The 13,968-nt window shown below is 29.4% G+C and overlaps 1 protein-coding gene across 2 annotated transcripts; it reads left to right on the forward strand.

Annotated features, from left to right (window-relative positions):
* The first annotated feature begins 949 nt into the window (after positions 1-949).
* On the forward strand, positions 950-13,729 carry LOC115880202 (MOB kinase activator-like 2). 2 transcript variants are annotated; one of them, XM_030897340.1, is made up of 8 exons: positions 950-989; positions 1,233-1,319; positions 1,402-1,565; positions 1,615-1,711; positions 1,763-1,887; positions 1,942-2,156; positions 3,245-3,347; positions 10,956-13,729. In XM_030897340.1, the coding sequence occupies exons 2-8, from the start codon at positions 1,315-1,317 to the stop codon at positions 10,973-10,975; spliced, it is 729 nt and encodes a 242-aa protein (XP_030753200.1). In that variant the 5' UTR covers positions 950-989; positions 1,233-1,314; the 3' UTR covers positions 10,976-13,729. The 2 variants fall into 2 exon arrangements, with proteins under 2 accessions (XP_030753200.1, XP_030753199.1); XM_030897339.1 differs by lacking the exon at positions 950-989 and having other exon boundaries at positions 996-1,319.
* The last annotated feature ends 239 nt before the right edge of the window (positions 13,730-13,968 follow it).

Below are 13,968 nucleotides of genomic sequence, written 5' to 3' on the forward strand. Positions count from 1 at the left end.
GTCTTGTATAAAAGCAGGTATATAAAACTAATAAGATCAAAACTCAACCTTCACCATATTGTCAAGATTTGGCATTATAGGAAACAAGAAATTACAGTAAATTAAGAAAAGAATATCAAAGTACACGATATTAAATACTGTAATGTATTCTACGACACAAACCATCTCCCTTCTAAAGAGAAAAAGATAAAACATAAAGCTTATTTTAGTCTTATCACCACACTCTTCGATAAAATATATGTCTAAAATTGCTATTAATCCACTAACTTCATATTTTTAAAAAATTATGATACAAACATTATAATCAATGTAATATAATATATTAGTAATAATTAATATATATTATATTAGTAACATATAGGTAAAATGTTACCTCTCATCGAGAGGTAATCTCCCATTGACGTATATTGTTCTATAAGACTAGTCATGGTAGTACTTCAATACATCAATACATATAATTAAAACTATTGTTGCCTGTAAATAACTAGAAATTAAATAACTTGAAAGAAATAAAATAATTCTAATAAGTTTAAAACCATTAAGAAAAAATCCGTGAATGATAATTTTTAATTCTAATGTAAATATATAAATAAATGTTATTATTATTACAATTTTATATATTCAATTTTATATGTCATTCCTTATTTTTGGATATCAAGATAAATCTGAAATTATAAAATTAATTATAGAATTTGTATTATTATTTAACACTCAAAAAAAAATTTCAACTGCAAATAATTCGAAAATAAACTGCAATTTGGCAACATCGACGATGTGCGCTTGCGTAGTATCGATGATCAAATGCAGCAAATATGGGCTTCAAGGTCAGCCACCGGATCCACACCTTTACCTAATTTTTAGTCACTCTGAGTCTAAAGTCACCAAAAAAAGAAAAGAGAAGGATAATCGGGTTCTTTCACTTTTCACTCAACTGATTTGTCATTCGTTCTTTATATTTTATATTTGAATTGTCATCTCATGATTCTATGGTAAGAGTCAATTTCCATATAAAATACTGCAAAATATACGGAAAATAGTTTTTCTTATTCAATTTATCAAAATAGTAATATGTAGATTTCAATTATAGTGAAGCTTACAAAAAATATATACTTATACATAATATATTTATATTAACAATGACATCAGTGCTAGAGTGATTATTGCAAAGTTTTGTTTATCATATCAGCTGAGTTTTTAAATATCTATTATTCATTAACACAGCTATATTTTAGAGACTGTTTTAATAAAGTTCTAATAAATATATCCAAACTGGATCGACTACCAGATTATCTCCGCGATACCGTGGACTGGTTTATGGGGTAAGCAAAAGATAATGCAAACTATATCTTAGAAATTAGTAAGTTTAATTATGAAAATACTACGTTAATTTTTAATTTCTAGCAAGGCTAGGCGTAAGGAAAAAGAGGGTACAGAATCTTCATCAGGTGATTCAAAATTATACCTAGAAGCAACTGTTTTGGAAAGAAAGTTGCCCGAAATGGACATGAGGATTTTTGTTGATTTGCCAGCTGGTTTAGATTATAATGAATGGCTTGCATCACATTGTATGTATTATTTTATTAAAATATTCCAATATTTATAGCATTTTTTTAGCTATGGCCTTGTTTGACCATGTAAACTTAGTTTACGGAACAGTTAGTGAATTTTGTACAACAGCTACTTGTCCGGATATGACTGGTCCTGGTCAAAGGTATTTGCTTTAAAAACAACTTTACTTTAGAATAAAATAATTATTTTTTAGAACATATTTGTGGTTTGATGAAAAAGGAAAGAAAACAAAAGTTGCTGCTCCTCAGTATATAGATTATGTAATGACATTTATTCAAAAAACTGTTAGTGATGAAAACATATTTCCAACAAAATATGGTAAAAGTAATATTCCCAGTTAAATGCATATTAAAAATATTTTATGGTTTTTAGCAAATGAGTTTCCCTCATCATTTGAATCCATAGTTAGAAAAATTGTACGACTATTATTTCATGTAGTAGCACATTTGTATGCTGCACATTTTAAAGAGGTTGTGATGTTGGGTTTACATGCCCATTTGAACTTAACATTTGCCCATTTGACTGCTCTTTACCATAGATTTTCACTTATAGATCCTAAAGAAACTGAGATTTTAAAAGATTTGGAGGTATGTATCTACATTAGAATTGATTGAAATTAGACTCTGTTAGTATGTGCCAATTATTAAAATTAAAAAAAAAATAATTTTTATATCTACAGATATGTTTTGAAAAATTGTGCACTTAAATTAATAGAATCAATCAAATTTTTTGGCATCTAATATCACAAAATCTGCTGCAGCCCGTATATACAGTGGTGGCCAAAATTATAGCAACTTTTAAAATTCGAATATAAAATTGTCTACAAAGTAATAGCAATTTTCCTATTTACCTAAATAAAAAGTCTAGATGTCTATTTTAAGGACATTAAAAGTTGATTAATCTATTAAAAAAATGTATAATAAAATAATATGTATATTCTTGTGGACAAAATTATAGCAACTTTTACAAATTAATTTGAAAATATTTTCAAATAAATAGAAAACATGAGAATAATTAATATTTCGTATAATATCCTTTCTGTCTGATGACCTCTTCACAGTAGTAAATAAACTCTTCACACCTTCTGGGCATAGATTGCAGCAAATTGGTTATATAATGTTCATCTATTGCTTTCCAGGCATTCTGTAGTGTACAACTTGTCCAGCAAAAAATTTAAAATGTATTTCCATTTGACGATAGTGTGATGATAAAAAATTGTATACATAGTGAACAAATATTTAAGTGAAATACAATAATAATAAATTATAAACTACTCGCCAATTTTAAGTTTTCAATAAAATTTTCAAGAATATTAAAAGTTGGTATAATTTTGGCCACTACTATAGGAGTTACATGCCCTTTCTTTACTCATTGGTTGATACAGTATCCATTTGATAAGGGAGACTGATATAACTATCCGAGATGTTGTAATTGTGTAAATCAGAAAAAAAAACAATGGAAGTTTGGCATTGGCATAGCAAAACAATTTTTTTTTGAAGTTTTTACAAATGAAACATTGCAATCTACTTATGATCCACTCTTTGTATATGCTTGGAAGTTTTCATATCTATTTCCAAAAAAAAATATTTTTTTTATTCATAACAAATTTCTTTAGTAACAAGGAGTTTTGTTTTCGTTAATATCTTTATTATTAATATAAAATTCATTTTTATAGATTGCACTCCGATTAACAGAAAATAGTACAGAAGTAGTAAATAATAATGAACAAAATGAAGTGAAAGATGAAAGTTCAAAATCTCAACCAACTGAAGAATCAAGTAAGTTACTAGGGGATAAAGTGCTAATACCTATTTTGAGAACATTATCACAAATTAAGTTGTTATCCGCATATTTTAGTTACTATTTAAATCTTGTATTGGAACATATTTTGCCAAGATGATTATCTTACTATATTAGATTTTACGTTATGTTAAAACAACTTGTCAGAATATTTGAAAACTGATAATAATGAACCAAAAAAAAAGCTTTTAAAAAAGAAATATACAGGGTGGCGCACCTCATTCGCTTCGGTTGATTATACGAAAACGGAAAGATGTAGAAACAACATATTTTATGGGTATATGTGGGGAGACAATGTGCACAATTTAAAATTATTTTGAAATATACAGGGTGTTTCAGAACTAAGATCCATACCAAAGTTATATTTTTTCTTATGGAACACCCGGTATTTTATTTCATTTTTGGATTTTTGGGCCCAAAAAAAGGCATTTATTATAAGAGTTAAATTTGTTTAAAATCTTTAGTTTTTGAGATATTTAAATTTGTATGCTACAGTAGAATAGACTATTAACACCCTGTACATAACTTTTCAGAATTAATTCTTATGCTGAGTTTAAAGATAGAGAAATAAACTTTACTGAAAAATGGTATTTGTTCCTTAAATTTATACAGGGCTATCAATAGTTGCTGATCTATTTTAAAGATATATTTTATATAAAAACTTCGTTATTTCAAATGCAGCATCCTGTACTTTTTTAAATAAATCGAAGCAGATTCAAATGCTCTTTCAAACTATATTAGGGTTTCCTATACCTGTCTAGCTCAGATTTTGAATAAAAAGCGATTTTTAAATAAAATTGTATTCAAGATGGCTGGTGCCGCCATGGCAATTTTCTAGTGACAGTAACTATTTTCAAAGTCGACATTAGTTTATGGACATTATTATCTATAATTTATAACAGTTTACTTAAATTTACCTACAATAGTTTAATAAGTCAATAGTTTAATATTTTATGAAGAAAAATAAAACAGTATCTGCTGGCGGAACGAATAGATATATTACTAGTGATATTATTTTGTGAGGAAAATTGCTTCTGGCCCTCAAGGGCTTATGCTCAAAGATATCCAAATAGAAATCTTCCTGATAAGCGTTTCTCTGAAAAACTTCTTGTCCTATTTCACAGAGCTGGTAGTGTGGTTTATAAAAAACCTATTAGGCGGAATCCTGTCGTTGGAAGTGAATAAAATGAATTTGCCGTAATTGGCTATTTTATAGAAAATCCATAAATCTACAAGTCATCGTAAAATAATTCAAGGAACTACTTCTTCGTTTTTCTTGATAGAATAATATACACATATTTAATAAATATTATTTATTAAACTATTGTAGGTAAATTAAATAAAAGTAAACTGGTATAAATTTAAATAAGTCCCTAAAGTAATTTCGATTTTGAAAATAGTTACTAACTGTCACTAGAAACTTGCAATGACAACACTAGCCATCTTGATTACAATTTTATTGAAAAATCGCTTTTTATTCAAAATCTGAGCCAGATAGGTATAGGAAACCCTAATATAGTTTGAAGGAGCATTTAAATCTGCTTCGACTTATTTAAAAAATACATAGTGTTGCATTGAAATAACGAAGTTTTTATGTAAAATAAATATTTAAAATAGACCAGCAATTTTTGATACCCCTCTGTATACATTTAAGGAAGGAATAACATTTTTCTGTAAAATTTATTTCTCTACCTTTAAACTCAGCACAAGAACTAATTCTGAAAAGTAATGTACAGGGTGTTAATAATCTATTCTATTGTAGCATGCAAATTTAAATATCTCAAAAACCAAAGATTTTAAACATATTTAACCCTTATAATAAATACCTTTTTTTGGGCCCAAGAATCCAAAAATGAAATAAAATACCAGGTGTTCCATAAGAAAAAATATAACTTTGGTATATCTTAATTCTGAAACACCCTATACATTTCAAAATAATTTTAAATTGTGCACATTACCTACCCACATATACCCATAAAATATTTTGTTTCTACATCTTTCCTTTTTCATATAATCCGCCCAGGCGAATGAGGTGCGCCATTACTTCTAAATAATTCCATAATTCCAGGCTTTTTCTAAAAATAACTTTTTCTGTTGAAGAATATTATTTATATTTATCTGAACGGATAAAAAGGCGTATTTTCATTCGTCCGATATCTGATGATCATTTCCATAATGGTTTCCGTGATTTTTACTTAGCGGTAATATTTTACAACATAAAATTTTACATAAAAGCGATACCAATTAAACTTTTAGTTACGTAATCGGGGGCCCGATTTTTAAATTCATTGTTGCCAACCATAAACATATTCGGCGCCGGTCTGACTAACTGGAATTTAAATTTCCCGCTGGGTATTGAATTGGTAGCTCTGCTGTAAAAAATGTCAAGTTGCTACATTTATTTATTTGTTTCCTGACATTGTCATTCGTTTTGACACTCTAGTTTTGTATTACGAGTTTTTGGTTTAAATAAATTGTGTTGTGATACTTTAAGCTTAAAAAATTTTACTAGCAGACCTTGTAGTCGAACATTGTTCTTTTTAGAACCTCTTTTAGTGTGAAGTTTACAAGATAGCTTAATAGCCGTTGTAAAAAACTCATCGCAACCTTATTAGAATATTTTGAACGAGAAAGCGGTAGTAATCGCCCTTTATCTCCCTTAAATGCTGTTAAGGAGTTGAGTTTTGTTGATGTAAATAATAACTGTTTATATATTTATAATTTATTTATTTTTGTTTGTGAAATATTTTGATTAAAAGAAAATATGTAAAACGCTGTGCCGGTCAAGCTTAATCACACGACTAAAATTTATTTGGTATGATCTATACCGGGTCCCAAGTAGCACACTTATTTTATAATTTTTAACTTTCGGTACTTTTCTGTTTTATAATTACTTTATTACTTCTCTTCAAAAACCATTTTGTTGTATTAAAATTGCAAGTGAAATATTTTAGTTTTTAAAATGATTTTGCTTTATAAGTTAGTCGGAAGAACGTTCTTAAAGCAAAAATACGGAACAGTCTTACGACAAATTTTAATTCTGTTTTATAAACGTTTATACAATGTATTTTATACGACATTTTACCTTACCGAACAAATTTGTTTTACAATAAATTTGTACCGCTGTTACTCGACACTAGGTCATTCGTTTGCGAACATATATAAAATTGTTTTATTAAAGTCATGCGAAATATTTATAAAATTATTTTATAAAAGTTTTCTTTCTGATATTATTGCCGAAAACAGCATATTTTACTCAGACAATACCTTTAAAAAATGGTTATATAATTAATACAAACACTGTCATAATAAAAACCTAATGGAATAATTATAAAACAAAAAAATAATTCTGACAAAAGCATTTGATAATACATTTATAAAACGTATAGACATTTTTGCACGCCATTACTTTCTACTTTGATCTTGTCATAATATACTACAGCTTTATCATGTCAAAAAATCTCAAATTATTCAAAATAATAAAAAACATAAAAGAAGTGGTGCGTTTTACAGAAGGGTAAAAAAGTGTTACCAGAATATCCTAGCTACCGAAGTTCGTGAAACAGTTGCTTTCTCTGTAAAGGAAGAAGACTCAAGTGAACAAAACGTTTTCTCTTCAATTGCTGATGAACGAAGTAGTTCCATTGAAAATGATGCTTTTATTAACGAGGTTCAGAAGAGAGATCTCGAAGAAGAAATAAATAACTGAGAAATAGAGCTAGATGAATTACGTGAGGATGAGGAACATTCTGAGGATATAGTCAATGCAGAAAAGAACACAAAGCTTGTAAACAATATTAGAACGTGGGCTGTGTCTTAATGTACTACATGTGGCGCTAAGGGCTTTATTTAAAAATATAATATAAATGATCGCTTTCCTAATATGCTTCCCCAAGATCCTAGAACTTTTAAGCTTCAAATAGCTTTCCGTTAAAATATCCTAAATAGAATAATAATGAGGTTAGGTTTCTGAAACAGATATGTTGCACTAAACACAAATTAGTTCTGTTGTTGCCGCATCTACGACATATTTATATAACGGTTGCAACCGGAGCAATTAATCAACATAGATACTAACCGTTTTGTTATTGTTTTATAAGTGTTTTATATAAAACAATTAATTTGAATATGCGTCATATGGGCGACTATTTACTCCTGGGCTTATGCTCCACCTGAAGGGACGCGGACGTATGTAAACGAAAGCAAAAACCTATTGAGAGATACCAGAGCCGGAGTCAGGTAAATTTCTTTTACCCTTGACCACTATGTATATGTAAAATAGACAAAAACACAGGATATTAAGATGCAGTAAATTACGTACATACACGGTGTCCCATATAAGAATGCACAGTGTGCATTGCACACTACAGGGATCTCATAAACCAGAAGAGTTCCAAAGATAATTAAATTAGAGAAAAGCTGCGCCTTGCTGAATCCGGCAATATGATTTTTTAAAATTTTTAAAATTCCGATGATATTTGGGAAACACCGAATTTTCCCGATTTCAATCTTATTTTCTTCTCATTTTATTTGTAAAGATATGCGACAATGCAAATTTCACATTCCCATTGCTACTTTTCCTGCTCTACAAGTTGATGTTATTAGATTTTCAATCTGACGTTTTGTTTTTTTCTTAGCAACCATCAAGATTTGTTTCTTAGCAACCATCAAGATTTGTTTCTTAGCAACCATTCAAAATAGACCTATCAACCCTTATATCATTAAATTCGTCTCAATCAGCTCTATCGATATTCATCAAAATATACAGGGCTTTCTATTTAAAATTTGAAGTACCACGTGATATCTTTTTTTATCTATCCGTTACTTTACGGACACAGTGTATATTATGTACCTACTGTAAACAACTCACACCGAAAACTGCGATTTTTTATTTGTACGTTAAAAGGTAAAGAAAATGCACGCATTTTTATATGTAGTTATTAGCGATTTCAAAAATATATGCGAAATTTGTGGACTTTTAATTACGAAAAACAAACATTGATATTACATCAAAAACTTATTGGCATTTAGAACAAAAATAAGCATTACCATTGGAACATAGGAAATTTTTATTTCATTTTGTGAGTACGTTATCATTATTAGTACTGCCAATATTGCAACACGAAAATTGACACATGTCAAGCATTAAAAAAAAGTTTAATGATGTTAGTGCAAAAGCCCAATAAGAAAGTTTGTGAAATATTATTTTGAAAGTGGCGGCACGCTGTATGTCATAACAGATTCCTTCATTTTGTATCTTATCAGTATCAGTAAGGCCAAGACTTCAACTCGAAATTTGACAAATGCATAGAGTTAGTGCGAATATTACATAAGCTCTTTTATCTACACGTATATAATATGGTTATTTTTTTCTGAAATACGCCCCTGCTTAACTAAAACATTGCTTATTATTTAAATATTTTATAAAAATTTCTTAAAGATCAAAAACATTTTATACGAACACCGAAGGTGATAAAAGTAGTTTATAACATAGAAGCCATTGTTTTCGTTGTTTCCACTTCACCTTCCGACGGCCATTTTTAAACGCATTAAAAAAAATCATTTTCCCACAATAAAACGCCACAACTCTCTAGTCTAAGTATTTATATAGTGGTCTAGGATGGATCCTTTACGGTATTTTATTACAGTACAGGCCAAATGAAAGAAAAACACGAAATAGTATTTTTGATTCTTTCTCTTAAAACTCAAAAAGAGATAATATATTTAAGGCGCTTGAAAATTTTGCTATTTAAATACCATACATTATACAAAAAAAATTTCCTCGCAGTAAAATATCAATCCTCAGATGGCATACCGAATTTCTTACCTAAGATTGGCTATTTATGGTCAGGGCTAAATGCAATATGGCTGGTGTACATTCAGACATAACTATATATTATGTTTTTAAAATTGTGACAGAAGACGCGATATTTAGCTTTTTTGTTCTCAGAACGATGATTAAAAAATAAATTATGCTCTGTGGGAACAACAAAAGCATCCTTTCATAGTGTTCGTCAAAGCAAAATCGGAACCGCTGGTATAACAAAACAACTTTTATAAAAGTGTTTTATTCTAGCTCGATAATTGTCATAATTTTGGTAAACTATTTAACTCTTTAGTAAGTAACTATTTTCAATAAAAGTGTTTTGTAATTATTCCAAATAATATTTTATAATAATTTTTTAAATGTTTATGTAATTGTCCGGTAAAAGCTATGGAAACTATAATAAAACGAATTAAAGAACTAAATTGCTGCACAAAAGTGCGCCCTTTTTGGGTTTATAAGCATTGTATAAACGTTGTCTAAATGTTTATCGCAATGCTGTTATTTTATAAAAATAGTTCTGTAAACGTTCTTACGACAGTTTTAAAACAGAAATTGTTAGTTGGGGTGCGTCTCAAAAGTGGCTCACCCCTATAACTTTTTCACTTTTTCAGATAGAAAAACGAGATTTGGTATGTTAGTATAGAACATAAATTAGGATTGATTGGCGTATTCAATTGTTTTTTGGTCACTTCCTGTCACCGGAAATGACAACAACTTTTGATTTTTAAATGACACCTTCGGTATTTTTTTTACTTTATTCGATAGAAAATGTCACTCTGAATAGAATGACATATCATATGTCAACTTTTGACATTTTCGCATATGATTTATTTGGAGTTATAATATGCGGTTCATAACAAAAATTTGACTCGAAATACCAAGTGTGTGGTATCAAATTATTCGTAAAAAAATGCTTTTTCCAAATATGCTAATGAGCCACCTTCGTTCCATTTGAAAAAATTGAGATATGATTGAAAATACGATTTGGGCATCTTTTAACCGGCCAGGACAAGACACTAAAAAGATTAAACGATCAAATCTATTCTTCCGAGGCCCCTTGATTAAAAATTAGTGTTTTTAACGTAGCCATCTAGATTGAAATTTAAAATCCAATTTTTTATTAAGCGAGAATGTCAAAAGTTGACATATTATGATATGTCATTCTATTCAGAATGTTATTTTCTATATTGAATAAAGTAAAAATATACCGAGGGTGCCATTTAAAAATCAAAAGTTGTAGTCATTTTCGGTGAAATAAGAAGTGACCAAAAACAATTGAATACGTCAATCAATCCTAATTTAGGTCATATGCTACCATACCAAGTCTCGTTTTTTTATCTGAAAAAATAAAAAAAAATTTGAGACGCACCCGGTATATAAAATGGAAAGAGAATTTGCCACTTCCTGATACAATGAATACCCAAAAGTTGCCAACAAGAAAGTAAAAGTAAAGTTAGATTAAAATTGTCAAAAAAGTGTCACAACATCCGATATTGTACGAAAAGTTTATGCATTGACAGACATTAAAAATTTTGAAGGCATGAAAAAAAACTATAACCAATCCACCGTTAGGATGTTAACGCCCACATTAAATTTCAATGACTTAAAGTTTAAATTTAATTCTGTAATCCAAAAGTGATGTCACAAAATCACCAGTGAAAAAATCCATTAGAGAGACATTGTCATAAATTCTATTCTATAGATTAAGAATACAAAAAAACAAAAATTTATTTTTTTAAAAATGTATTTCTCATTTTAGGTGGTGACAATGAATCTTAGTTCCAAAAGCTATTTGAGAATGGAGTATAGAGCATACCTAGTTTTTCTTTCTATACTTATGAAAAATACTTTTTTGTAGTTTGGCAATGTGATTCATACACAAGAGGAAATGGCGACTGATTTATTTTTAGTGCATTTTTATTTATTTATATTTGCGTTATAAATGTTGACGTTGGTTTTAAATAGTAAAATTCTACATGTGACTTTCTTTAGGCTAGATTTGTTACCTACATTGTGACATCTACCATTGAGAATTAGTTTTAAGCCTATTTCTAAATCTAGACTCCGGATTAATTCTTATAATAAATAAGAAACATACATTTTATACAGTGTCACAGATAAAGTCTATTACATTATATGGATATTTTTTTTATTTATTGCTTTATGTGAAATTTGATCTTTGATCTACATTTTTTTATATGAATTGGATTGAATAAGAAGATGTCATTGGAAATGACGAGAAAAGTTATCCTGTTACTTTTACTGTCTTCCATTCACGCAGTTATGCGGCTCTGAACTGTTCAAGAACGCGATACTCTCACTCCATTCAATAGAGTCATATGGAGGCACCAGGCTATCGCTCACAGCTCCTTTCAGAACCGTTCTCGAGTAGCCCAGGCCGTAAAGCTCTGGAACTTGAAATTCGCGAATGGAGGACAGCATTTGGAATATCTGTCAAATTTGACATTTAGAAATCAATTAATTGCTGAAAAAGTAAATTTTCTGATCGGATTTTGAAAAAGTTTATTTTAAAAACTTGTTTGTTCTGTACTTTTATATAAGTTTACCAATTTTCAGCCATCTAAATGAAATAAATTGTTTTTGACATATTTAACCATTAGTACCTATTTTATCTAAATTTATCTATTAACAAATTAATTTATCTATTAATTCTCATGGTAGAAGCAAAAATAACTAATGGTAGTCCGTTTGTCAGTCAAATATTTATCTGGTGCTCATGAATTTAGTTGAATATTTTGAATAAATTGATATTTTTTCATAAAAACTTGGTTGTAAAATTTTGTTGTAAATACATTTATTTACGGGATGCACACTATGATTAACTCTCCTATTAGAGATGACCCATCATTCCTATACAATTTTTTTCTATACGGTTTTCTTTAAAAATAAGGCCTGCCATAGTAATAAATGATAAACAATTTTTGTAGTAGTCTTGTGTGTAGTCTTCAAATGATGCTGTTTTGGAATTTATGGATTTATACGAAAATGCGCCCTTCATATGGATGGCCAAACATACAGAACATAGAAATCGTATTGCAGTGTACAGTAAAAGAACTTAAAAAGAAAAAAGAATCACTAGCAACGACAATTTCGGGACGACCGGTATCCATAGATGCGACTATACCGTTTACATGCCAAGGATTTAAACAATGTTTGTGCTGGCGTACTTATTGAAATGAACACGTCGTGTGAGCGCCATACTGGCCAATGTTGTTTACAAAATGGGGACAGGTGGGGATACTTGCCAAGTACGCAAATATTGGTGTACTTGCCAAGTAGACGAGTCGTGAGAGTCCGCCTTTCATGAAGGGGTTGGTTGAACTCTAATATTTTATCTAGACGGCTGAAAATTTGCATACTTCTGTAAAATTAAAAATTAAACACCTTTTTCAAATAATGTTTATCAAAATTCTGCTAATAATTCGATTATCAGCTATTTATTATTTTATTTAAATGTCGACTTTGACAGGATCGACAGCCATTGGTTAATTTTATTATCATTTTTTTGGTCTATTTCAAATCAAAAACAAATGCCAAAGTCAGATTTGAACTAAATCAAATAAAAAAAAGATCCTATATGATGCGGACTATATCTATGATACTGATATGTAGGGTTATATTAAAACTTTAATTAATTTTATCTAAATTTGTAGCAGTTTACAGAGTTGTACTTAGTGTTGTCAGGTTATTTTATGATTGTTATTTTACTTTGGTGTATACCGTATGGTTGAACAAAAGGCGTCAAGTTACTAAGAAATGCCGGTATACACATACAATGTATATTACGGTAACTTGCCGCTGTTTTTTTCGATCAAACAGTGGTTGAAATGGATGTCTATCCAATATATTCATTAGGTACATTATTTCTGATATTTTTAGTTGAAACTGTTTAAATTTGTAATATCAAAAAGCTTGAGAGGGTAGAGATGTGTAGAGAAAATAATAGCGATGAAAATATAGTACTGATGATAATAAGAATATGCGAAACTGCTGTTTTGTGTAATGTAATTCCATGTTTTATATTTTGTTGCGTATCTAGGTATTACATTTCAGTTTGATAGAGCTTATTAGTCTATTCCACAGGGTTATTCACGTTATTTGATTCGGGTGATTCTAGTTAAATGATTAGATATTTAGAAATTTTGAGAATTGGAAAAAAATTGAAGGTCTAGTAGAGAGTTACAATTGAAATTATTTTCACAAGGTACAAAGCGTCTTAAATTAATACAAAATATTTAAGTTGTATTTTCTAATGGAACCCCCTGTATATTATTACATTTTTAGTTTCTACTATTGAAATAAGGGCAAATTTAACACGTTGACTGCCAAGCGCGAGTTATCTACCGTAACGCTGTTTTTTTCCTAGAGAGCGTTATTGACGCCGATTTTTCTTAAAGTTTTTGGGAGCATCAGCCAAAATATACAGGGTGGCGCCTCTCATACGCCGCGGAGGCTCCAAGGACAACGAGAGTTTGTATTGAAATGAAATTTTGTGAGAATATGTAGGTTAATTCAGAGCACTTTTTAAAAATATAGATAGTTCTACAGGGTGTCCCCAAAAAAGTTACCTACATATCAAAGTTGTGTTTTTTATAATGAAACGCCCTGTATATTAATTGATTTTCGGATTCTGGGAGAAAAATAATGGTGAGTTTTATAAGAGAAGTAGGTATATGACTAAAATGTCAGGGTTTTGCCATATTTAACATTTTCTAGAAATGAAGAACAATTTTTAAATTACAATAAAATCT

The sequence above is a fragment of the Sitophilus oryzae genome, unplaced genomic scaffold, assembly GCF_002938485.1.
Source record: "Sitophilus oryzae breed Bouriz unplaced genomic scaffold, Soryzae_2.0 scaffold_1620_pilon_pilon, whole genome shotgun sequence".
NCBI classification, from domain to species: Eukaryota; Metazoa; Arthropoda; class Insecta; order Coleoptera; family Curculionidae; genus Sitophilus; species Sitophilus oryzae.

Coding starts and splice junctions, on each gene's coding strand:
- LOC115880202 (XM_030897340.1), top strand. Junction 1,712..1,762: donor ATGACTGGTCCTGGTCAAAG/GTATTTGCTTTA, acceptor ATTATTTTTTAG/AACATATTTGTGGTTTGATG. Junction 3,348..10,955: donor TCAACCAACTGAAGAATCAA/GTAAGTTACTAG, acceptor TTCTCATTTTAG/GTGGTGACAATGAATCTTAG.